Here is a 25,762-nt window from a genome sequence, read left to right as displayed (position 1 = left end):
GACTGACTACATGATTTTCAGCGCCCTGTGAAAAATGAACATGTGGGGACGTTGTTCAAAAACTGTTAAAGATTTCAAGATGGCAACAGCTGAGCTTTCCACCAAGCACGGGGCCCTTCTAAGTGTGAGGCCCTGTATGACTGTCCAGGTTGCACACCCATGGCCACACCCAGGGCTTGCCTACCACAGCCCCTGATCCCACTGGTGGCTCAAAGCTGCTGCCACCAGCCAACACCAGCTTCCAGGCCCAGGCCCTGCAGGGGCACAGGTCTAGGGGCCTCCAGAAGGCCCTGCTACTTGCAGGCGTGAGGGGAAGGGGAGGGAAAGTGTCACCTCACATTTTTTTGGTCTCAAAGACACTCTCCCTGTCTTACCCCTAGGTTCTGCATGACATTTTTTTTCCTTAAATTCCATATATATGTGTTAGCATACGGTATTTGTCTTTCTCTTTCTGACTTACTTCACTCTGTATGACAGACTCTAGGTCTATCCACCTCATTACATATAGCTCAATTTCGTTTCTTTTTATAGCTGAGTAATATTCCATTGTATATATGTGCCACATCTTCTTTATCCATTCATCCGATGATGGGCACGCAGGAATAAAGACACAGACCTACTGGAGAACGGACTTGAGGATATGGGGAGGGGGAAGGGTGAGCTGTGACAAAGCGAGAGAGAGGCATGGACATATATACACTACCAAACGTAAGGTAGATAGCTAGTGGGAAGCAGCCGCATAGCACAGGGATATCAGCTCGGTGCTTTGTGACCGCCTGGAGGGGTGGGATAGGGAGGGTGGGAGGGAGGGAGACGCAAGAGGGAAGAGATATGGGAACATATGTATATGTATAACTGATTCACTTTGTTATAAAGCAGAAACTAACACACCATTGTAAAGCAATTATACCCCAATAAAGATGTTAAAAAAAACACAAAAAGACACTCTCCCTACCCGCCACTCCAATCTCTGCCCTGGAGAGGGTGCAGGGCAAGGCCCGACCACAGGTCAAAATGACCTCTGTGAATGTCTGCACGCGCGCGCGTGGCTTTCGAGTGGGACACTTAGAGCTTGAAAGCGACCGCTGTCCCAGGGCTCCTCTGCCTCCCAGGGGACTCTGCAGTCGCCTCCCAGAGGGTCCCCAAAGGGAGGAATCTCCCGGCCCGCCCTCTGGCCCTTCCGCCCCAGGCTCCCAGTCTGATGGGGGAGGCGGGGGCGCACACCAAAGCTGCTCGCCTCAAGCCGACTCGGGTTCCCGCAGCCCCGGAGAAGAGAGCCGGAGGGGTCCGCCGGGGGACCCGGCCCGGAGAGGTGGGTGTGTCCGAAGCGGACCAGTGAGCGAGCGGAGAGCGGGGGCCGCCCCGCCTCGCCCCCGGGACTCGACTCCCCGCCCCCAACCCGGAAGCCCGCGGCGGCGCGCGCAGCCCGCGACCCTGACACCGACCCAGCACCATGGCCGCGACCGCGCCCCTGCGCGACTGCCAGGTACGCGGAGGCCGTCCCCGCCCGGGTTCCCCGCGGCCCCACGACCCCGGGAGTGGCGGGATCAGCCCTGCCAGGGGTCCGGCGGGGACACGGACCCCGAGAGACGGGCATGCCTTCTGGGCGCACGGAAGGGACCAGAGGACCCTACTGTGACCCCCGCCTCCGGAAAATCTGCGGCGCGGGGCCCCGCCCCGCGGAGACCCCAGGTCCTCGTAAAAAGCTTAACCCGGGCGCGACACAGCGGGGACGCTGGGCGTTAGTGAGGGTCTCCCACGGAACCCGCGGGGGCAGGGAGCCTGGACCCATTTTGCACTTGAGGAAGGGGCGTTCAGAGGAGCGAGGGGACCTACGCACAGCCACTCCGAGGAGCCGCCCGCAGGGCTGGCGGGACTAAAGGTCATTTCTCCATACCGGGGAGTCGCCTGTCTGTGCGCCCCTGGCAAGACACCGAGACAGCGATTACACTGAACAGTTCAGTTAGTTGGGGATGTTTCCTGAAGGTCTGAACTATCTGGTAAAGTGGGGAGATGAGAGGAATTGTCTTGGTGGTTGGCACCTTGCCAGCCAGGTGGCAGGCCCACCCTCCTGGTTTTGCCCTCCAGCGCTAGCCCTTCTTCTGTCCTGGCAGACCTCCCTGCCGCCTGATCAGGGACTCCCCCTTACTGAGCGTCTGCTCCCTGGCAGACACTTTACAGTCACCCCATGTATCCTCCAGTGCCCCATTTCACAGAGGGGCCAGACAGGGGTCAGAGGGAGGACGTTGCCTGAGGGCACTCAGCTACTTAGAGGGCCCTGGGATTTGTGTCAGGATCTCTCCCACCCAGGCCTCAGCTCTCTCCACACTGCACCGTCTGAGAAGTCTGGGAGTCTGTGCCTGCCCCGCAAGGGCGGGTCTTATGGGAAGCCCGTACCTGCAGGACGACAGACATTAGCATCTTCGGTGCTTGGGGGTTGGGGATTGCGTGTGTTTGCTTGGAGGGCTACATGGAATAAGACCCCTTCTTGCTGTGTGTAGGCTTGGAAGGATGCCGGGCTCCCTCTCTCAACCCCAAGCAACGAGGCCTGCAGGCTGTTTGATGCCACCCTGACCCAGGTATGCCCGTGGAGAGGAGTGGTGGCCCCTTCTGTAACGGTCCAGGGGGAGGTTTCTTAAATTGGTGAGTGGTTTTTATTTTCATTAAAAACATTTTTTGGGGTGCATCTTACAGCTGCCTTTATTCGTGCCACAAGGAAATGGTACTTCCACGCGGGCACAGTGATGCCGTAGCTCCCAGCTAACACAGCTTGCTTGAGTTTACAGCCAAACTGCCTGTCAGCTGATGTGCTCTCCAAGTAAAGCTGGTCAGGGATGACGTGAGCAGGCACGGGACTCGAAGCTTTCAAAACTTTACATCTTTATCCTGACTTTATAAGCAATGCAGCCCGTTAACCCCATTCCTGCCCGAATCTCCTGGTAAACTTGAGTATATTAGGGCCTCCCGGGGACCTGAACGTTCTTCATAATGCTTTGAAGCATCCTTGCACAGGACCGATGGCTCAGGCCGCTCCAAAGCCCCACAGTCAATGTCTCAGAAAGTGATGGATGCTTCTTAAACCGCACGCAGACTTGAGAAATCGACTGCAACAGAATCCACGTACCTGTACCCCCAGGGCGCGGGAACAGTTCTGCCTGCCCAGGGCCTGGCTGAGAGGTCCCCCCAGTGGCAGGCGTTGGCCTGTGAGGGTGCTGAGGGTTTGGTATGGGGCCCCTCCGTTTAAGGCATGGGGCCCCACTCCTGGGGCTAATCTGTGAATATACTGCTCCCACCTGTGGCTGCTCTACGGCCTTCCACCGTATTACCAGTCATTTCTAACACCAGTGAAGGAGCCTATAGTCTCAGAACTAGGGGAGTCTCAGAGGTAAGGTCCAAATACTTTGCTTGACAGGTGGGGAAACTGAGGTCCAGAGAGCTGAGCTGACCTTTGCAGTGAGTTAGAGCGGCAGGACGCACCTAGGTCTAGACACACTGATGGAAAACTAGAGCTGGGCTTTTTCAAGGGCGGTGAAATCGCTACCTACTGATTCTGTCCGTGCAGCATAAGGGCCAAGGAAGCCTCTAGAAACATAAGGGCCATACAAGAAACTACTGGTGAAATGCCGTCAGCTTGCCAAGGGCCTCCACTGTGTGCATTTGAGCTCTTTGTCTGTTTGTCCCCTTCCCGCAACTTCTGGCCTCTGCAGAGCACAGTTTGTTGCAGGGAAAGTTCCCCAGTGCAGCGGCAGCCACCCCACCTCTCCCCCCGCCCCTGCTGTGCGTCTGCGTCTCTGTGCCAGCTCCCTTGTGTCTTGTTAAAATACATGTGCTAATTCTGTGTAGATGTAAGTTGGACAACTGACAGGGCACATTCTAAAATCTAATGCTTTATTATGGTTTTAGGATTTTTAAAAATTAAGACCTGGGTCAGGTATTTTTCATTTAAAATGTGTTTGCTGGGACTTCCCTGGTGGTCCAGTGATTAAGAATCTGTCTTGCAATGCAGGAGATGCTGGTTCAATCCCTGGGCGGGGAACTAAGATCCCACATGCCACGGGGCAACAAAGCCCACGCGCCACAACAAGAGAGAAGCCCGCCTGCCACAACGAAACATCCCGCATGCCACAACTAAGACCCGACACAGACAATAAATAAATAAATATTTTTTAAAAAATTAGGGGCTTCCCTGGTGGCGCAGTGGTTGAGAATCCCACACGCAGCAATGAAGACCCAACGCAGCCAAAAATAAATAAATTTATCTTAAAAAATTAGGCATTGAAAAAAGACTAGAAACAAATACACCAAATTGTCAAAAATGATAATGAGATGAGATTAAGTATATTTTTGATCTTTTGGCTTTCATGCCTCTTCCTTTCTGTAATGAATGTTTACTGTGATTCTTTTTTAAAGGAATGAATAGGAAGTAGCAAGTTTCCTATTTTGATACCCAGTGTCAAGGCCCCTCTTGGGGCTGACGAGGCCGACACTGTGGGCAGGTCACCTGTCAGGAAGAGCCTTCCTTTAGATGTTTCTTTTTTGGAACTGGTGGCCTCACCAGCCTTAGAAAATGTGCCTTGAGTTCCGTGTATTCAGCCTCTTCATATGAAATCAACCCAGTTATGTTTTCTTTGAGCCAAGGTCCAGAAAATACCAGTATTCTAGAAAGAAAAAAAAAAAATCAAGGTTTAGAAACAAGCCTTCTTTTACATGAACTAAAAACTCCTTGGGGACAGCTTTGTTGAATCTTTTAAATTTCAGTACGTAAAATGGACCAATGACCAGAGTCTTGGTGGCATTGAGGGCTGCCTGTCAAAGCTCAAAGCAGCAGATCCGACCTTCGGTGAGTGATGCTTTCCCTGGGTTGAGGAGCCCCGTTTCACAAGTCCAGCCCCTCACTGTTTCCCTGACTGCAGGACTCAGCTGGGTTGGGGAGGGCAGGGCTGGTTGCAGTGACCAGGTTGGGAGGGAGGGAAGGTGATAGCCACCACTGTGCTTGGAATAACAGCTGCTCCCATAAAGATGCCAGGTTCTATAGAAGGTGTCTTTCAAACGTTCTCCTTAAGACACTGATCCCAGTTCTCATATGAGGAAACTGAGATTCAGAGAGAGTGGAGAGTAAGAAATATACCCAAAGCCACCCAGCTGGTAGTTGGGGCGCTGGGATCAGACAAGCCTGTCTCAGTCCAAAGCCTGGACCCCTCGGAACACAAGAACTGGCCACTGCAGCCTCTCTGGGCACTAGCGAGGCCAACCCCACAGCAGCTGTGACGGGGAGGGCCGACCTGGTGACAGGCTGCCATCACAGGCAAGCCGTGTGCGTGGCAGGCATGCGGGCGGGGTCAGCCCAGTGCCTTCTGGAACCCCAGGAGGGTGGCCCAGTGTGGGTGAGGTTCTGGGCTGGGCAGAAGGGCTGAGGACGGGAGGGCGGCAGGGACCCCCACTGTGGCCAGGTCCCAGTGAGGGCAAGGGGCGCAGAATAGGGGATGAAGGGAGCTGTCACGGGAGCCAGTGTGCAGGCGTGGGCTCAGGTTCTCCGAGCAGACCCTGGCCCCAGGTCAGAAGCAGGGGCCACATGGGTGGTCCTGGCACTGTGGTTGGGTCCTAGATCCCAAGCCTGGGCCAAAGACTGAGTTCCAAACGCCAGCTGATACCCTTCCTCTGTCAAGGTTGGGGCTGGGAAGCCCAGGTAAGACCTGGGGGCCAGCACACCTGCAGCAAGGCTGCTACAAGGGCCACAAGGCACACCCCCATCTTCCTCGGCCCCCGAGCTCTCAGCGAATGAGAACAGCCAAGACAGAATCATGGTTTCTCTCCTCTGGGGACCAGCCCCCGACAGCATCTACCGGGTGGCCCTTGGGAGGCCCTGTGCTGCTGGTAGTGACAGTAGCAGCTGCAAGGGAAGCAGGTGGGGCTCCAGAGGAGCCCGTAGGCAGCCCCTAACCAGTTCACCTGGTGAGGGGGCCGCAGGGGCTCCACACGTTGGCACTCCCCAGAATGCCCTCCACGTGCCTGGTGAGGAGCTGAGTTCCGGGCTGTCGGTGGGGACACACCCGACCGGCCACCTGGCTTGCCCCTCTTGGGACGTTGGGTTTTTATTTCACATGCGGGGCTGGGCTGGGCTGGGTGGGACCGTCTGAATCACCAGCTATTTCCCCACCTTTCGCCAGCCCTGGGCCACGCCATCGCTAATGGCCTCATTCTGATTGGCACCGGAAGCTCCGTGAGGCTGGACAAGGAGCTGGACCTGGCTGTGAAGACGATGGTGGAGATTTCCAAAACTCAGACCCTGACGCGGCGGGAACGGCTGCACGTGTCTGCAGTAGAGACCTTTGCCAAGGGGTGAGGGGCCTCCCTGGCCCAGGGGCTGGCTCTCCGAGGCCACACTGGGCGATGCCACGGGCTGCCCCTGCGCCGTGCGGAGGGGGCCTCGGGGGGAATCTCACCCTGACTCCCGTGCCCGCCTGACTGAGAATCGCATCCTGCCTACTGCTCTGTCCTCAGCTGACTGCTGAATGAGGACGTGGTTGGTTAGGACTCCCACGTTAGAATGCAAAGCAACTTATTGTGTCTCGTTAAATAAATTGGTTATTATTTTCATTACAAAAATAGTAGGACCGCAGTACAGAAATAGATAAGAGATAGGAGAAAGAAGAAAACCGTCGCCCTTATGCCCCTGGCACTCACACACCTCTGAGCATCTGTCGTTCCCGCGGCTGTCCGTCCCCCTGTGTGTGGGAGTCTTGACCCTGGTGCCTGCCCCCAGGACAGCCCCTGTGTCTGCTTGGGCAGGAGAGATGCCCGCAGAGCTGGGTGACCTGAGCTGATGCTACAGTAAAACTTCCCACTGAAGCTTTTCAATTTTCTGAGCCACAACCTAACGTAGAGACTTACACGTATCTTTTAATCAGTTCAGTGCAGGCTGTGGCACTGCAAGAAATTAAGCCTTTTCCACTCCTCGTGTGTGAACTGTGTTCAGTGTTGCTGAGAAACTTCTCTTGGCTTCCAGGAACCTTCCAAAAGCCTGTGAGCTGTGGGAACAGATTCTCCAGGACTACCCGACAGACATGTTGGCCCTGAAATTTTCCCACGATACCTATTTTTACCTGGGCTACCAGGAACAGATGAGAGATTCTGTGGCTCGAATTTATCCCTTCTGGACACCCGACATCCCCCTTAGCAGGTAGGTGCTAGCAGGAAATCACATCGTTTCTGTTTCTTAGCCTCTCTCCTCTGCCCTGAAAACGTGGCAACTCTCCTGGCCCTGCCCTAAAACTAGTGAGACTACTGTTGTTATTTCCTAGTTCTTTACAGTGAAAAGTTGGGACTTCCCTGATGACCCAGTGGTTGGAACGTCACACTTCCATCGCAGAGGGTGCGGGTTCAACCCCTGGTCGGGGAACTAAGATCCTGCAAGCCGCGAAGATCGGCCAAAAAAAAAAAAGTGAAAAGGCTTCACGTCTTCATTTGATCTTTATCCCGTCCTGGGAATGAGGTAGTACTATTATGTATCAGTCAGCACAAGATAATTTTTGCCACAGTAACAAACATCCTCTAGATCTTTTTCTCCGAAGCTTATTACAACAAAGGTTAGTTTCTCACTGTCCATCATAGGAGCGCTGAGGCTCTGCACTCCTGCCACTGTCGCCCTCCAGGATCCCAGCTGATGAAGTAACTGCTCTCGGGATACACCAGCTGCTAAGAGGGAAAGAGCTCTCCTGGGGGACTCACAATGGCATTAGTGCTCAGAGTGAAGGGTGTGCCCTGCAGCTCCCGAGCCACTGGTCAAATCCAGTCACCCACTCACAGGGGGCCAGGAAGTGCAACTCTACTTTGGGCTGGGAGGAGAGGGAGGCCTGGAATAACCATGAACAGCCCTAGGGACCACCACACATGATCACCTCCGTTGCATTTTAGTCATAGGATCGTTGTGAAGGTCAAGTGGACTAATAGATTGGAGAGCTGTATTAGTCAGGGTTCTCCAGAGAACAGAACCAATAGGGTGTGTATATCTGTATCTATATCTATACTATTTACATATATATATGGAGGGGGGTGGGGTGGGGTGGCGGGGGAAGGTATTTGTTTTAAGGAATTGGCTCCTGTGACTGGGGACTGGCAAGTCTGAAATCACTGCAGTCTCTGCCTTCGTCTCCACGTGACTGTACTTTGTGTGTGTGTCCATGTGTGTCTGTGTCCAAACCTTCCTCCTTCTCCTTTCTCTTATGAGGACATCAGTCATTGGATGTAGGGCCCACCCTAATCCAGGATGACCTCATCTTAACGTGAGCTTGATGATGGTCTGCAGAGACTCTAATTCCAAGTGAGGGCATGTGTTTAAACGTACCATTTTGGGGGAGACACAGTTTGACCGACATGGGTCATGTTGAGGGTTGAACGGTTCTAGTGCACTTTTTTTTTTTTTTTTTTTAAAGGGCTTCAAATGCTTGGCTTTTTATTTATTTATTTATTTATGGCTGCGATGGGTCCCTGTCTCCGCGCGAGGGCCCTCTCCAGCCGTGGCCAGCGGGGACCACTCCTCATCGCGGTGCGCGGGCCTCTCACTGATGTGGCCTCTCCCGTTGCGGAGCACAGGCTCCGGACGCGCAGGCTCAGCAGCCATGGCTCACGGGCCCAGCCGCTCCGCGGCACGGGGGATCCTTCCAGACCAGGGCCCGAACCCGCGTCCCCTGCATTAGCAGGCAGACTGTCAACCACTGCGCCACCAGGGATGCCCAAGTGCACTTTTTTTAAAAATAATTTTCTTCTGTTTTCAGCTACGTGAAAGGCATCTATTCTTTCGGCCTGATGGAAACCAACTTCTACGATCGGGCGGAAAAGCTCGCCAAAGAGGTAAGTGGGCCCTTCCTGAGATGCCTGAGCCCTTGTAGAGTGGGGTCAGGTGGAGGAGAGCACGCCAGGCACGCTGCACCCCACCCACTCAGGACCTCGCTTCCTACCAGGAGGGCTCATGTTAACAGAGAGGGCAGCTCCCTCCCCTTTTCCCCACCCTGGGTTTGCAAAGCCGCCTTGCTCAGGAAACTCCCCACCCAGGCCATGAAGGCAAATGAGGCCCAGGGAGGTTCCGTCCACCCCTCTTGCTTAGGGTCACACGGAGTGGCAGCTCTGCACGCCCCCAGCTCCGTATCTCCAGGGCCCACAGTTTGCGCTGCTGGACCCAGACTTTGTAAGTGGGGAAGCGAGTATCAGCGTCACTTCTCCCACCTGAGACCTCACGTGTCTAAGTGTCACTGACTTCACCAAGCCTCCAGGAGCTGACAGATGAGTGATGAGTGAGGCGTGTCGCCGAAAATTCAATGAACTGTCAAGTTAAGAAAAAAAAATGGGGAATTTTATTCGAGCGAAACTGAGGATTGTAACCCGGGAAGCAGACTCTCAGAAAGTTCTGAGAACTGTTCAGCCTGTTAGAACTCAAAGGTACAGTCATAGTCATCTACCTTTTGGAGACAAAGGATCGTACATCAAAATGACATCCTGATGTTTTATGTAGAGGTCACCAAGGAGACATAGTCCGGGTAAGCACGGACAGAGCCAGCGGCGAGTCACCATGACCCCCTACAGAGCGGGGGAAGAACGCGTTCTTTTAAGAACTTACATTGCTAGCATCAGAAAAAAGGGAGGAATTGACGTTTACAGTCCGGCAGGTGCTCCCATCTCTGAGGAGCACTGATGGATGTGTGACACACGGACATGCACATCAGGGAGGGAGGGAGGAGGCCCAAACAAGCCCAGAGAGAGAACTTTATGTTTAACTTTTCTTGTCCTGCCTTAAGATACAAATTTTATTTCATCAGACTGCTTCCAGTGGGCCCTGACCTGGCGTTGGGGTCCTGCTGGCCAGCCCTTCTCTTGAGCACCGCCCCCATCCGGAGGGGGCAGCGGCCAAGGGTGCAGAACAGGGTGGGATGCTAAGCGCTTCCTGCCGGCCCGGGCCGCTCCTTCCGTGCTGGTGGAGATGGGCTGGCTGGCAGGGTGGACGTCCCTCGCTCGCAGGCCCGGGAGCCTCAGCATCTCTGGCTCTCAGAGTCCCTCTCCAGCTCCTCCTGTCGCGGGAGTGGAAACTGAGTCCCAGGGAGGGGCCGCCACGCACAAGGGGGTGACAACCACTCCCGTGCCTGGCTCAGGGCCGGCACTCAGTGTACGCGCCGCTCCGGTCGGCTCGATCCTCTGCAGCGGGGCACTGAACTCTTCATTGCCCAGAGGAGGGCGACCAGGCCCGGAGAGGCCAAGGCCGTGGCCACACAGCTCACAGAAGGCAGAGCCACGGTCACCCAGGCCACCTGAGCACAGTCCTTCTTGCTGCCTGGACAGACCTGCTCCCCAGCACCCAGCCAGGGCTCTCCCCCCGAGTCTTTGCCCTAGTTGGCTCCCAGCACCCCTCCCTGGGAGACAGCCGGCACCCTCCGGGGGCCCACAGGGCCTGTGGGGTCTCTGACAACCACTCTACTTATAGAATAGAGCCCAGATTTGACAGTAGGATGATGGGGTCTGTGCTTTAGCCCTGAGTCAGGCCGTCGAGGGGCACGGGGGCTTCACGGCAATCTGGGTGACCAGGCACCACCATCCAGGGGGCCAGCTGTAGGAAGGTTCCCCTGGAGACCTTGGCAGCTGGGCCCTCCCTCTGGGTGCCGTCTATGTGGGCACCTGAGGGCTGGCAGGATGGTTCAAGAAGTCAGAGGGTGACCAAAAGTTGCAGGTTCACACCCGCCAGGAGCAGGAAGCGGTGGCGTGGGGTGCCCCGCTCTGCTCCCTTCACGCCCCTTCTCCTTCAGGCGCCCACACTCTGACCCCAGCACCAGCCCACCACAGACAGTTACTGGGCAAGGCCAGGCCTCTAGGAGAGCGAGGGTGGGCTGCACAGGCTCCACTGGAGTCTGGAGATGCCTCACGGTGGTGACGCGTGGGCCTTGTCCGCAGGCTGAACGCCCAGGGCAGGAAGAGCGAAGGGCAGCTGTCGGGGAAGGAGAGCCGCAGCGAGTTCAGGGTCACGGAGCACTTGATAGACTGAGACTTAGGGCAGAGGTGGGCGGGCCGGGTGCTGGGAGCAAAGTCTGGGGGCAGGCAGGGCCGGATCGCTCTGGCCTTGTAGACTCTGTCCCAGGGAACCTTGGGAGGGAGCCGGTCAGGAACCCCTCAGCGAGGGGGGAGCTTAATCCCAGCAGGGGGATGAGAGCGGCCCTGCTGCCCTGAGCCTCTGCCTTCCGCAGCACGCTTAGCAGGTCCCTTCAGCCTGCTCAGCTGCGCCCCTGGGGTCTCCTGAAGGGTCCTGGTCCTGCAGGGTTCTGCCCTGGGCTGCCCGTCGTTCCCTACAGACGTGGCCTTTTTCTGTGTCCCCACGTGGACCGGTTGGGCCCATGCAAGTCAGGGCTGCAGCAGGGAGGTGGGGCTTGCTGGGGACCACCTGCCAGCATAGACCCCGCAGCAGGTGCCAGGCCAGGGGTGAAGGTGCTGGGCTTTCCCAGTTCTGCTTCTGTGAAAGGCGTGGGCGCCTGAGGTGGCAGGGCTGGGGGGACCCCGTGATCAGGTGTGGAGGACCTGGGCTCGTGTGGATGGTCCACAGGCCCGTGGTGAGCCCCGGCTTACTGCTCTGTGCCAGGATCAGTAGGCGCTCCGTAGCCATGAGCTAAACTACCCGCCGTGAGATGGGAGTCGGACCTCGTGTCCCGCCTGCCGTGTCGTCACCGTCAAGTCCGAGGGTCATCGGAGCGGCTCTTGTTGTTCCTAGCAGTGATACCAGAACGAGCCCGGAAAGCCACACATGTGGTCCTTGCATGTGTGTGGTCCTTGCATGTGTGCTAGTTGGAGGGCCAGCCGAGAGCCCCTGGAGCGCACACACTCGGTGTCCACTGGCCTCCACGGCAGTTGCGAGAGGAAGGCGGCCTTACTTCCCACCGCAGGGGAAACTGGGCAGCGACTCAGCTGTATGCAGGCGGCTGGGGGCCAGGGGGTTGGATGAGCCCCTGCTTTGGAGAGACCCCAGTGCCACCCAACTGTGTGGGCCCGGGCAAGTCACTTAGCCTCTCTGAACCTTAGTCTCCTCATCTGCGAAATGGGCAGTGATACCCTCTCCGGCAGCATCTGGTGTTTGGTCAACGGGCCGGTCCTTGGGGTCGTTATTTTGAGGCAGAGCCCAGGCCCCTTGCTTGCCCAGGCCCCTCGTGCCCCGGCACGGCTTGGGGACGCCTCGTCACCGGGCAGCCTGACTCACCCATGTTATCTCGACTTGTCCCCCGCCCAACCCCCACACCCCCGCCACATAGGCTTTGTCTATTAACCCGACGGACGCGTGGTCGGTGCACACCATCGCCCATATTCATGAGATGAAAGCAGAGGTCCAGGATGGATTGGAGTTCATGCAGCGCTCAGAAACCCACTGGAAGGTACGATTCGTGTCCGCCCACCTGCCTGGAAAATTCTATTTGTTCCCCCAAGTTAAGCCAGGGATTAACGGATGGAGATACAAGGTGTGGCTTAGTTCTGGGGAGAACTCATCTTCCACTTGGAGGCGTTTCTGTCAAGCCACCGAATCCCCTGGGAACCCCACGGCTTCCCGACATCCGCTGATGTTTTGAAGGTGTTTCTAGAACTGGTTGTGGCCTGAGGTTGTAGAAGGAATGGATGAGAAAGGGGAAACGAGAGCCCAGCAGGGGTAAAAACCGTGAGCTCACCGGCCAGCAGACTGGACACAGACCCCAGAACCACAGAGCGTCCTCAGGGAGCACGCGGTGCAGCCAGGGCTTGATGGGAGGGACGACGGCCCAGCCACTGCCGGTGGGGCTGGTGTGCGGGGCTCAGGGCCCTGGTGAGGCAGCAGCGTGGATGCCATCCAGACCCCTCAAGCCCTTCCAGACCCTCTCCTGGGGCCTTAACACCCAGGGGCCTCCCTGCTCCCACCCCCGGCGCCCGCCTGCGCCCAGCTGCTGTGGCCCTCCCTCTGCATGCGCCTGTGGTCCTTAAGTGTGTCTCTGGCCTACAGCCTGGCTACCTGTCCAGGTGCGGTCTGCTGCTCTGCCCTTCTCTGTGCTATGGTGGGCTTCCCAGGGCACCGCCGGCCAAGACAGTGCGTCTCTGCCAGGGCCTGGCACCGGGCAGCAGGTGCTCAGTGATTTAGCAAACCACGGAGAGACCAGGAACCAGGCAGGGAACAGGGGACTGGCATGGTCACCTCAGTTCCTCCCAGCAGCTCCCTGGCCTAGGACAGGCCAGCGAGAAGTAATTTACAAGAAGGCAGATTCCTGGCTTCTCCGAGAGGGGTATTAAGGAGAGCCGGCGAACTGGTGTAAGAGAACCTTTGAGAACTATAATCTCATTAGATTCACACTCAGATCTTTTTTTCTTCTTCGGCTGCGTTGGGTCTTTGTTGCTGCGTGTGGGCTTTCCTTAGTTGCAGCAAGCAGGGGCCACTCTTCGTTGCGGTGCCCGGGCTTCTCATTGCGGTGGCTTGTTGCAGAGCACAGGCTCCAGGTGTGCGGGCTTCAGTAGTTGTGGCTCGCGGGCTCCAGAGCTCAGGCTCAGTAGTTGTGGCGCACGGGCTTAGTTGCTCCGCGGCATGTGGGATCTTCCTGGACCAGGGATGGAAACCGTGTCCCTTGCGTCGGCAGGCGGATTCTCAACCACTGCGCCACCAGGGAAGCCCCCAGATCTTTTTAAGGATCCCCGAACGCTGGGCACGAGCTAGGCCCTGGGTGGGGGTGGGGGTACAGTGTGGGTCGGGCCCTTGTCCTCGGGCTCCCCCTGCAGGTGCTGAGTCTGGATGGAGGGAGCGCAGAGTTGCCCTGTCCTCTGAGGGGGAGGCGGCGGAGGCGTGGCCAGGGCCAGGTCATTTGTATTCCACTTACTTCCTGCCCCCAGACTGCGATTTTCCTGGGCCTGGGTGCTTGAGGCCTGGCTCCACCCCAGGACGAGACCGTGGTCCCTCTGAGCCTCGGTTTCCTTACCTGAAAACCTGCTGCCGCAACCACTGTGAAGCCCTTGCCCCGAAGGAGTCCCCATCTGTGTTAGTCCCACTGTAACAGGCAGCCTGAGGTGGCTGGGGCCATCTCCAGCAGGCGCTCGTCCCCTGATGCCTGCACATGTCCCTGCAGTGGCTCCTGCCAGCCTCTGGCCTGGCTGCACAGCCCTGGGGTGGACGATGTGGCCTGGGGCTCCCTTTCCTCCTCCTCCAGCACCTGCCCCAGGCATTTGGCTGTGCCCCTCCCTGGGGACCCCACTGAGAGTCCCACCCAGACCTCTCTGTCCTCAAAAGGCCCGTCAAGTGGAGCGAGCAGTTCCCTAGCAGCGCATGACTGCACCATGCCAGGGGCATTCTTGGGGATGTGGAAACCCAGAGGAGGCATCCCACCCAACTCAGCTTGAGGGAGAAACAGTCAGGGAAGGCTTCCTGGAGGAGGCAACGTATGAGCTGAGTATTGCAGGGTGAGTAGGTGTTTGCTAAGCAGAGGACAGGGAGATGTAGGATCAGCTTAAGCAAAGGCGCCAAGGCCTACAGTGGCCTGTAAGGGAGAGGGGAGTTGGGTGGGTTGGCACCCTCAAATACAGGTGCCAGGTAGACGTGGGCCGTGGAGGAGGCATCGTCAGTTCCTTTCCAGGAGATGGGAGGTGGTATCCAGGCAGAGAAGGAACTGTCAGCCGCAGCCCCGTAGGCTAGTGTTCATGGTAGGGCCAAAAGCGTACCAGCTGCAGCCGTCTACATGTCACCCCATTCCCCTTATTCTGTGGGCTCTGACAGGACCTGCAGGGAGTTTGGCCCTGGGCTCACTGATCCGTAGGGTTTTACTGGATGCATTGCACTGTTTGGACGCAGTGGGCCTCTGCAGCCGTTCGGATAGACTTATTCATTTTCTCCACTCCACACCCAAGGAAGGTGAGGCTTTGGTTCTCCTGCCTTCTCGCTCTGGGGCTAAGATGCCAGCCTGCCGCAGCCTCAGCATCCTCGGAAAATTCCGGCACGCCACTCGCCGAGGCTCAGAGCCAAAGGAGAAGATGGGGCGTGGACTCGCCGGCACAGGCCGGCCAGGGCGGGTGCCCGGGAAGCGTTTCCTGCGTTCAGAGCTGTGGCGCTCTGCGTTGGCACAGAACAGCAGCTGCTTCCCGCCTCCCCCTCAACAGGCTGTCAGATTTTTCCCTCATTCTCTCGTTCTTTCCCCAGGACTCTGATATGCTCGCTTGTCACAATTATTGGCACTGGGCTTTATATCTGATTGAAAAGGTAAGATGACCGGCTGTCTCATCCTATAAAGATGTCCAAGGAAAGAAATATTTTTCCCCCTTTTGCTGTACTTTGTATCCTGTGGAGCAGTACGGTGTGATTGCACATTTCAAAGGTGTCCTGATGCAGCAGAGCATTCATGTTTTCAAATAGCTTTTCAGGCTTAAACTACTTTAGGTATTCTGCACTGTCTGGACTTGGAAATCATGTGTATCGTGTGCCATTTGTGGAGACAGGGTAGCCCGAGCGCCTGCCGCCGTAGTGGACTGCTAGGCTCCCACCTCACAGACGTAGCTGAATGAACCATGGGACCCTCCGAATGCTTTGCCCCAGTGGCAGTGAGGGTGTGGGGACACCCTTGACCCCAGTGATTCCACCACTGGGTCCCATTTATAAGGGTTTGGCTTACAGTTTATCGTAGAGAAAATCTAGAAGCTCCCTAAATGTCCAAAGAGAAATGCTTGGAAGGTGAGGACCCTGTAATGACAGGCAGAATGCAGTGATACAGTGTCTCCAAGAAAGCAGTGAACCCAACTGGGCAGTAAGGAAAATAAAGGGAAAAACAATCCTAGAAGAAACACATGAAAAAGCTGGCAGCCGCTTGACAAGCGCTTCATGGGAAGAATAATGCTTTCGCAGAAAGGGCTCCCTTAGCAGCAGGAGCTGCTGCTGTGTCTTCTGCGCAGGGGAGCGAAGGGCTGGGGCAGAGGTGGGTTTCTCTCCTCCCATCCTGAGACCCACCACGGCTGTGGGGCGGGGGCTCTGTCGAGGTCATTTGCAATTCATGTCCCAGCATCACATTTCACCTCCTCCACGTGTTAATCCCGGAACTTCATTTTTCCAGGGCGAATACGAGGCCGCATTGACCATTTATGATGACCACGTAAGTCCACGCTTGCACCCGATTCGGTTTACTGCAGCGATTTACCCTTCAGTCTCTAACAGATCTTTGAGCCAATCAGTGTTACCCCAGCCAGACCCACAGCTGGAGCGAGAGCACAGCTATTGTGTAAGACCTCCCGGCATCGATTCTCTCGCAGAGCGGTGTCAAAACCCAGAATGGGATTTGACTCTTTGCCCATGGGCGTTGGTAGATCGCACATCTCATTTGGTCATCTCTGAAATCTCAGGCTTCCCTCCAGTCATTTTATTTTATTTTATTTTAAAATGTATTGGTATGTTCTTTTTTAAAAGAGGACCTTTCTTTTTAAAAGAAAGGTCTTTGTTGTTGTGTGCAGGCTTTCTCTAGTTGCAGCGAGCGGGGGCTACTCTTCATTGCGGTGCGCGGGCTTCTCATTGCGGTGGCTTCTCTTGTTGCGGAGCACAGGCTCTAGGCACGTGGGCTTCAGTAGTTGCACCACGTGGGCTCAGTAGTTGTGGTTCGCAGGCTCTAGAGCGCAGGCTTAGTAGTTGTGGCGCACGGACTTAGTTGCTCTGCGGCATGTGGGATCTTCCTGGACCAGGGATCGAACCCATGTCCCCTGCATTGGCAGGTGGATTCTTAACCACTGAGCCACCAGGGAAGCCCCCCAGGAATTTTTTTTTTCTGTAGTAAAATATACATACCGTATTTTACCGTTTTAACCAGTTTTGAGTGTATGGTTCTGTAGCATTAAGTATATTCACATGGTGGTGCAGCCCCACCACCATCCATTTCTGGAACTTTTTCATCTTTCCAAACTGAAACTCCTGGCCTACTAAACACTAACTCCCTATTCCCCCTCCCTCCACCCCCTAGGTAGGTTTAAGAGGGGAAAAAAAGCCTAACTTGCAACTGCTGGGGACCCCACCATGGGCTTAATAGCAGAGCCTGGGGTCACAAAAATGCTTGTAATTTGAGGATCTAAACCCCAGAGAAAAACACTCAGTAAAGTTTCCCATAAGTCATCCTCTCAAGTTGTCGGGATTTCGTAGTAAAGAGTGAAGGGTGACGAGCTGTGTGCCGAGAGACGTAGACCAGCCGAATGTGGAATCGTGGTCGGGCGAGATGATTCTCTGCCGTCGTAGACCAGGGCTGGGGGCAGGAGGTGACAGGTGCCAGGGCCCGACAGGTGCTCCCCCAGGTGCCAGTGCGGCGGGCTCTTTCTCAAGTCTGTCCAGTGTCCCTTGGGCAGCTGGAGCGGCCCAGGCCCTCGGAGAGGGGAGTGGCCCTGAGAGCTGGGCTGGAGGGGACACTGGCAGTGGCTCCTGTTGGCTGAGGGCTGGCTCTGCCCAGGCCCTACGCACAGCCCAGAGGGCTGGGCTCTGGCCGTCCCTGCAGCCCCTCATCCCCTGCCTGCTCTTGTCTTCCAGATCCTCCCCAGCCTGCGGGGCAGTGGCGCAATGCTGGACGTGGTGGACAGCTGCTCCATGCTCTACCGGCTGCAGATGGAAGGTACCCGGTCTGGGCCTTCTCCTCTGGCTCTTCTCCCACCCGAGGAGGGGACGGTGCCACGGCCTGGGCTCAGGCCGGCAGGAGCTCATTAGCGAGTTTCTCCAGGGCCTGCTCCCGGTCCCGGGACGGCGCGGCTTCGGGTACCAGCCCTGAGGCTGCCTTCCAGCTGGCCTGAGGCCGGTGGGCCAGGCCACTGCTGCCCTTTCTCCCAGCTCCCTCCGCTCCTCGGTGTGCAGCCTCAGGCTCCGAGTCCTGCTGGCACCTGCCATTCCCACAGCCTACCTGCCAGGCCTGCATGGCGCGGGTGGCGCCTGGCCACCTGTCCTTGGGTGCCACCTCAGTTTCTCAACTCCCTGGGATTTCAGAGGGAGAGTTTTCCCAACAGTGTCATGCAGTGCTCCTCAGGGAGCCTGGATGGGGTTGCCCATAGCCCTGAGGGCTACGGAAGGCTTATGGCCAACCACTGGGGTACCAGATAGCTCTCCCCTCTCCCCCAGGCTCAGCAGAGCCAAACCTGTACCCACTGTAGGGCCTGGGTCAGTGGGGATAAGGCCCGGGCAGGACTGGCTGTTTCCGGGGACTCTGGGAAGGCTTCCTAGAGGAGGTGAAACGTGAGCCATGGAAGGGAACGTAGGGTTTTGCCGGGTGGCGGCGGGACAGGATGTTACAGGTGGGAAGCAGCCTATCTGAAGCCCCCAGGACACAGAAGCCAGTGGCCTGTTATGGGGATGAGTGACGGAGTGTGGGGTCCGTGCGCTCAGAGGAGCAGAGGAGGCTGAGAGCTGGGGAGGGAGGGTGAAGAGTGTGGCTTTCATCCGGGTCTGCGGGGAGCCCGCGGGGCAGGGCTGGCCAGGCTCTGTCCAGCAGGGGGGCTGAGCCAGGGGAGGCCGGGCTGGAGGCCGGGGCATCCGTGAGGAGCTGGGAGAACAGTGAGGGGCTCTCACGGCTGTCCAGGTGATAAGGCCTGGACACCGGAACCCAGGCTGGTGGAGGCCCGTGTCTCTGTCCGGCCAAAACCATCGGAACTCGGTGGCGGGGGGGGGGGCCTGGGGTCAGTTGAGTCCTGTTGACCCTTTGCCTGTGGAGGCGCAGCCTGGGCCCCCCTGAATTCGCCGGAGGAGGGGCCCAGCCTGGAGGCTGGGAGGCACGGTGTGGGTGCCTCGGGGCCGGTGGAGGGAAGAGGAAGGTCACTTGCTCCCTCAGCATGCAGAGTGGAGACTTCAGAGCCGCGTCCAACTGACAGGCGGAGAAACGGAAGTCAAGGGCAACAACAAGGTCACGGGAAGAGCCCGCTAGGAGCAGTAGGAAAACTCGGGTAAAAGTTGCAGGAGCGGGAGGGACAGGAGGCGGGAGGCGGTGGTGGAGAGCGGAGCAGAGGAGGGACTGTCCAGAGCTGGAGATCCGGACCCAAAGGCCGAAGGATGCTTCTTATGAATTCCCCTGTGCTGTGCTGTGTCAGGTGCCTGCCCAGTGAGAACCACGGGAAGAATTTTTAAAGTGGTTTGGGGTTTGTCAAAGGGTCCAGAGACCTCATTTAATACCCTTCCATAGCTTTTTTTTTTTTTTTTTTTTTTTTTTTTGCTTTCTACCTTACCCGTCTGCCATCTTTATGATTAAACAAAGTTAATATAAACCGGCCCCCAAAGCCTAAGCCCGAGGCCAGACACCGCCTGCCAGCGTCACCCGGCCTCCTCACCTGGAGCCGCCCGTGGGTGCCAGAGGCCCGTGCGCACAGCGCTCATGCCAGGCCTGCGGGTGTCCTCCCGTGTCCCCAGGGGTGTCTGTGGGTGAGCGGTGGCAAGATGTCCTGTCCGTGACCCAGAAGCACAGCCGCGACCACATCCTCCTCTTCAACGATGCGCACTTGCTGATGGCGTCCCTGGGCGCTGGGGACTCCCGGACCACGCAGGAGCTGCTGACCACCCTGCGGGATGCCAGCGAGTACGTGGAGGGCCCGGGGCCACCGGGGGGACCCCCGCCCTGCTGACAGGGCCCTGGGGGGCTGCTCATGCCACCCCTGCCCGACTGGGGGGCTGGAGGCCCCACTGGTGGGTACAGCCACACAGACGCCCGTGGAGGGCTTCTCGCAGGTGTGCGCCTCCTGGGTGTTTGTCCCCATAGGTGTGCATCCCCCGCAAGTGTGTGCCCCCAGGTGTCCACTCCCCACCCCCCGCCCGGGCGTGCGTCCCCGCAGGGTGTGCCCTGCGAGGGTATAGTTGGCTCCCCCAGGACACAGAGCAGCCTCTCCATCCCCTAGGCCTCAATGGCAGCGTCATGCACAGGGGATGCCGTGAGGCCCTGGAACCAGAGACACCCGCCGCTTACAGGGCCTCAGCTCTCTGATGTGAGCCTGTTTCCTCATCTGCTGGGACAGGCTGGTAGGAGAGTGAGGGGCAGTGACGCGGTGACACACACCCAGCACAGTTCCTGAGCCGGTTCCAATCACAGCGGGGGCCAGAGAGAGTCCAGGGAAGCGGGCTCTGCACAGCACAGGCCACCAAGGAGGCAGCCAGCCCTCATCTCCTGCCTGTAGGGCTAGAGCTGTGGGACCCATGAACCCTGGTGGTTTGTCCCGGGTGCCTGGGGGAGGGTGGCCACCCACGGCCGCTTGCCCTGCCCCTCCTCCCAGGGCTGAACTGCATGAACTGGGGGCTTTGGCTGGGGACGTAGCTTCAGGCCCCCGGCCCTCACGACCCAGATCGACCGCCACCTGAGGGCAACGGGAAGACAAAGCCTGCCACAGCTGTTCACTCCAGGGGCCGGCGCCGACTCCAGTGCCAGCCTTCACCTGCATTGCCCTGCGAGGGCAGCACTGCTACTCCCACCTTACAGATGAGCAAACCGAGGCCAGGCGTGGGGCATCCACCCAAGGCCACGTCGCAGTTGAACTGAGTTTAGAGCCCAGTTCTCTCCCCTCCCTGGCGGCTTGTCCTCTGTCAGGTCACCTGATCAAAGCACCTACTGTGTCAGGCACGGAGCCAGGGATGCTGGGCTGAGGAGGAGACAGCCTCCTCCTCAGGCGCCTGAGTGGGGGGGGGCAGCACGAGGCCCTGCAGGACGCTGGGGGCACCCTCTTGGCTGGCAGGTCCCCGGGGGAGAACCACCAGCACCTCCTGGCCCGCGACGTGGGGCTGCCCTTGTGCCAGGCCCTGGTGGAGGCCCAGAGCAGGAACCCCGACGGCGTGGTGGAACTGCTCCTGCCCATCCGCCACCGGATTGTCCAGATCGGAGGCAGCAACGCCCAGGTGAGCCAGCAGCTGCGGTGCAAGGGCCAGTCCGGGAGCCCCTGTGCCCCACAGCCTCTGTCTCCGCGGTGTTGGCGCCCACAGTGTGGGAGAGTCCTTGTCATTCACATCCCCCAGTAAGCTTGTCCCTGAGAACAGGCTAGCCTGCAGTGGGGAGGGGGCAGGCGTCCCTATACCTCGTCCCACGTCACAGAGCCTCACGTGCCCACTTGACCTTTCAGAGAGACGTCTTCAACCAGTTACTGATTCACGCGGCCTTAAACTGCTCGTCCGGCATCCACAAGAACGTGGCCCGGTGAGTTCCTCGTTCTGGTCCCGAAGCCCAGCTGGGAACGACCCCAAGCACAGCCCCGTCTCACTCGGGGGTCTCCCCACAGGCTTCCAGGTGCCCAGAGGCTCCCGCCTCCCTTGGCCCAAGGTGGTGCCCACCTCTGAGGCAGAGATGCAAGGCTACGGGGGTGCCTGGTTCTCCCCCTGTGAGCGTCTTCAACTTGACCAAAGGATCTGACCACCCCCACCCCCAGGCCCCCCCTCCTGCCCTCCCAGCCCACTCCTCATTTCTGGCCACAGTGAGCTGCAGTTACTCTTTCAGGCCCCTGGGCCTTTGCACGTGCCACACCCTCTGCCTGGGACATCCTTTCTTCTCTTGCACCTGCTGACGCCTACCGACCCTTTGGGTCTCAGCTCACATTCTCCTACCTGTGCTGGGTGCCAGGGGCCGGGGGGGGGGGGTGGCGGACAGGAGACCCAGGCCCAGGCTGCATGTCACATTCTCCTACCTGTGCTGGGTGCCAGGGGCGGGGGGGGGCGGGCAGGAGACCCAGGCCCAGGCTGCACGGAGCTTACCTCTCCTGTGGGAACTGACACGAGGCAGCCAATGCCACAAATATGTGTAAAACTGCCACGAGGGCGGGCGTACTGCCCAAGACGCTGTGATGAGTGGGTGGGGGTCAGGAGGGGGAGGGTGCCTGGTGGAGGTGACACTCTCGGGGAGACCTGAAACCAAGCGAGTTTAACCAGGCCAGGGGTGATCTGGTTAGGAGGAGGAGTGTGGCTGGAGGATTGGGGGTGTCAGGGTAGGGGCACCCCAAGAAGAAAGCTCTACCCGTGAAGCCAGCCATCGCCGGCAGCCTTCGCTGTCCCACACCCCATTCACCTCGACCTGCACCAGCCCCTATGCTCCTGGGGGGAGATGTGACCCCCCCCATCCCTTAGGCCCTCCTGGAACGCCGAGGGGAAAGAGGGGAGCCAAGGGGTGCCGGGTGGGCAGGAGGGGTGTCGTGAGGCCCAGCGAAGCTGCCGCTGCAAGTCCAGGCTGCACCGTGGGGCCCAGGAGGCCCTTGCTGGGCGCTCGAGGTTAGAGGTCAGGTGGAAAGCGCCAGTGTCCAAGCACAGGCACGGGCGGCCCACGGTGGGCAGGGCCCGGCTGCCCCGACGACCGTTCCAAAGCGAGCAGTGCAGGTGCTGGTGAAACAGGTGTGGACGCTGTGTCACACCTGAGTCTGGATGGACACGCTGGAAATGGTCAAACCCTGGAGCGCCCTGGACACATGCCCCTCGCTGTCCCCCTCCGTGGCCACGTGCAAAACCTCACGCATTTCTCTAGTGGTGGAGCCGCTTGGGGAGCTCCAGGCCTGGTGTGGCACCTCTGGCAGCTGAGCAGGGAGGGTGGGGCCCTTTGGACAGAGAGGAGGGTGTGGGCTTGAGCAGGGGAGCTGGGGCCAGCACACGGGTGGGGTGACGAAGTCCACGCTGGGGGGCGGGGGGCGCAGTAGGGGGTCTGCCCCTGGGAGTGCGAGGGGAGCCTGCTGCTGTCGGGGTGACAGGCACGCCCCCTCCTGGTGCCGTCCTGCCATCCACACACGGCTCAGCTCCCCTCCCGTCCAAGGTGGAAACGCTCAGCCCCCTGCCATGGTGTCCCTGCCCCAAGTGCCAGGCCCCGGCCCCTTAACCGCACCCTCAGCGCACAGAATCGCTGTTGTCAATTGTTTGGGGTCTTTGCCTTAAATGATTCTCTCTTTGTTGAAAGAGGTTTTTCCCACACCACCTCTTCTGCCACTCGCTTTCCTGGAACATCCTCAGGCGTGGCTCTCCCCCCGATCCCCACAGTCGTGCTCTCCCCACTGGTCCCAGCATTCTGTATGGCGGGAGGATGGGCCCCGAGTTCCTGGGGCAGACGAGCCCGCGGGGCTGTGCTCACCCTGACATTTTCTGCACGCGGGCGTTGCTGGGAGCAGTGTCGGGAGGCTCTTGGAACCCCGGAGGTCCTGGGCCAGTGCGAGCGCGTGGGGCTCTGGAGTCCACGCCTTCTCATCCTCACGTCTCCGCCCACCTTCCCTCTGGTCCCCACCCCTGGTGTCCTGCCTCTGGGCCTTTGTCCCTCTAGTCCCCTCTGCTGTGATGCCGTCCCCTCCCTCCACCACTGGGGAAGGGGAGCATCTTGCTCTCTGCCACTCGGGCCCCAGCCCGTGCCGCCTGTGTCCTGCCTTGGGGTGGCAGGACCATCCGCCCCCCACATTCTAGGAGGTTCCAACGCAGAGCCTGTCTCTGTTTCCCCAGGAGCCTTCTGATGGAGCGAGACGCCTTGAAGCCCAACTCCCCGCTGACTGCGAGGCTCATCCGCCGGGCGGCCGCCGTCCACCTCCTGCAGTGAGGCGGCCTGGCCGCCTGCCCCGCGGAGCCTCCCCGCCTGCCCCGCGGAGCCTCCCGGGCCATCAGACCAGCTGCCACACTGGCCTCGCAGGGCTACAAGTAGCTGGAGCCTGTCGATTAGGCCTGTAAAGGTGAAGCCCTGTAACCAGCAGCGTTACAGGAAGAGGGGACAGAAATCAATTCTCAACATGATTCTGAATCTTCTAATCCTCGTTAAGGGCCAGGGTGCAGTTCTAAGCAGTCAGAGCTGAGGTGGGGACCGCTGTTCCACTTGCCTTGCAAATTGTATTTTCCCAGGGGACCCTTATACCTTCTGGTCGGTCAGGGGTCGGAAGGGTCGGTGCTGGGCTCAGCTGGGGGAGGGGAGTCTCCTATGCAGCCCCTGGGGGCACCCCTCCCCCGCAGCCTAGGCTGCCCCTGGGATAAACCCCTTCATTCTGTCTTCCTCCCTGTATTCCAGGCAGGTTCTGTTGTCCGACCTTTTGGGTGAGGGTACCGATGCAGGGGAGTGACTTGCCCAGGGTCACAGCTAGCGGAGGCCCTGGGGACATTCACCCCAGGCCCCTGTGCTTCCTGGGAGAGGGACCCCCATCTTGCTGCCTGGGGCCTCGGCCCTTCTGCTGTCTCTGCAGAGATGTCCTCAAGCTTCTCCCTGGGCTTTGGTGGCGCTGGTTTGGGCTTGTTTTCTCTTTATTCTAAGCTGGACTTCATAAAGGGGCCTTGGGTACCTGGTTTCCTTTGTCAGCCATGCCTTTAATCGTAGGAATGCACACTCGCTGAGCTGGTGGTGTGCTATCTGGGGTGTGAGGATCGAGCTCAGAGGTTGCCTTGCTGTGGCAAAAACCAAAGCATTGTGATGTGGCTTGAACAAGATCTGAGACCGTTTTATAAATGCTGCCTCGGTCTCCTTCCCCATCGGTAACCTGGCCCTGACGCCCCCCCCCCCCCCCCCCCCCCCCCCCGCACGCTGCAGGTCGGGAGAACGTGCCGACTCGGGGCCATGCTGTGAGGGGCGATACCAGCCCATAGATGTTTCTCAGGTTCCTTCAGTGCAAACTGAAATTAGCTAGAGACTCACGGGGAGGGCGGGGGCGGGGGGCGGGCAGGTCTCCTGGGAGACAGCAGACACCTGCAAATTGACTAGACAAATTCCTGGGATTAAAATAAATTAGTTAATCGGTTCCTTTGACTAACTGTTGCTGGGTGGGCATCTTCTATTTGTCAGGCCTGGGCTGGGTCCTGGGGAGACAGGCTTCTCCTTGAACTTGGGTGTGGGGCTGGGCAGTGAGTCAAGAACAGAGTAATTACAATGGGATTTCAAGAGAGGGGCTGTTAATCCCCAGGAGCTAGGGACACAACCCAAGGGAAAGACTGCCTTCCCATCCAGAGCTGCCCCTCCTGCCAGTTCCCCTGACAGAGCCTACCCACACCCCGTCTGCCCTCCCCGCTCCTGGTTCCAAGCAAGACACAACTTGGCTAGGGAAGCAGGAACCCTGGTCCCTCCTCCAGGAAGGCCTCTGCTCTCCCACTGCAGGCTGGTGCCCCACAGCCCTTGCTATTGCACCTTTCTCCCCAGTTGTGATCTCCTCAGATCAGGGAGAGCATCTGGGTCCCCGCATCACCCAGCACAGAGCCTGCACTGACTACCTGTCAGTGAACCCATGACTGGTGAATGACCCCTTGAATGAGTGCATTAAAAAATGAAGCAGAATCTACTGGGGAAAGGAAGAAACGAATCTACAGTGGGTAGGCCATTGATAGAAGAGAGGAGGAGACCAAGAGAAGAGATGGATGAAGATATAGCAGCAACAACTTGTTAACAATTGGTGTGTTTACTAAGCACGTCGTACATGCTGCCGTGATACAGGGGGAAGAGCATCGGGAGTGGGTGTTTGGGGACCCTCGCCCCCAGCAGACACCCACAGGGCTGTGGGGACCTGACAACTGGGCCAATAGCCCTCGCGTCTAGGACCCTCTGGTCCACCTGACCCCCTGTAGTCGTGAGTCAGGCAAACCCAGGCCTTGGGACCATGGACTGAGCACAGGCCACACCAACCTGGCCACTGTCTTCAGGAGGCCCTGGCAGGCCGAGGAAAGCGTGGAGCTCCCGGGCCAGTGGGCCCAACAAAGGCAGCCTGCTGGAAGCTGAGCGGGACCCAGAGAGGCCGCTGGGGGGACAATCCGACCCAGGACCCTCCTTCAAGCCCCTCTCTCCTTCCAGGCCAGCAGCCAGGGCCATTCCTGGACTTCCCTGTTCCTCAAGCT

At 58.4% G+C, this 25,762-nt stretch overlaps 1 protein-coding gene across 2 annotated transcripts; it reads left to right on the top strand.

Annotated features, from left to right (window-relative positions):
- Positions 1–1,005: 1,005 nt before the first annotated feature.
- TTC38 (tetratricopeptide repeat domain 38) lies at positions 1,006–23,562 on the top strand. 2 transcript variants are annotated; one of them, XM_079937868.1, is made up of 14 exons: positions 1,006–1,486; positions 2,502–2,579; positions 4,759–4,840; positions 6,168–6,339; positions 7,007–7,180; positions 8,775–8,850; positions 12,279–12,398; positions 15,167–15,226; positions 16,071–16,109; positions 17,519–17,600; positions 19,376–19,541; positions 20,686–20,845; positions 21,067–21,140; positions 23,405–23,562. In XM_079937868.1, exons 1-14 carry the CDS (start codon positions 1,454–1,456, stop codon positions 23,496–23,498), a joined length of 1,410 nt encoding a protein of 469 aa, XP_079793994.1. In that variant the 5' UTR covers positions 1,006–1,453; the 3' UTR covers positions 23,499–23,562. The 2 variants fall into 2 exon arrangements, with proteins under 2 accessions (XP_079793994.1, XP_079793995.1); XM_079937869.1 differs by lacking the exons at positions 20,686–20,845; positions 21,067–21,140; positions 23,405–23,562 and adding an exon at positions 20,230–20,385.
- Positions 23,563–25,762: the final 2,200 nt, after the last annotated feature.

The sequence above is a fragment of the Stenella coeruleoalba genome, assembly GCF_951394435.1.
Source record: "Stenella coeruleoalba genome assembly, chromosome: 11".
Lineage (NCBI taxonomy): Eukaryota > Metazoa > Chordata > Mammalia > Artiodactyla > Delphinidae > Stenella > Stenella coeruleoalba.
This window is presented reverse-complemented; position numbering and strand designations above follow the sequence as displayed.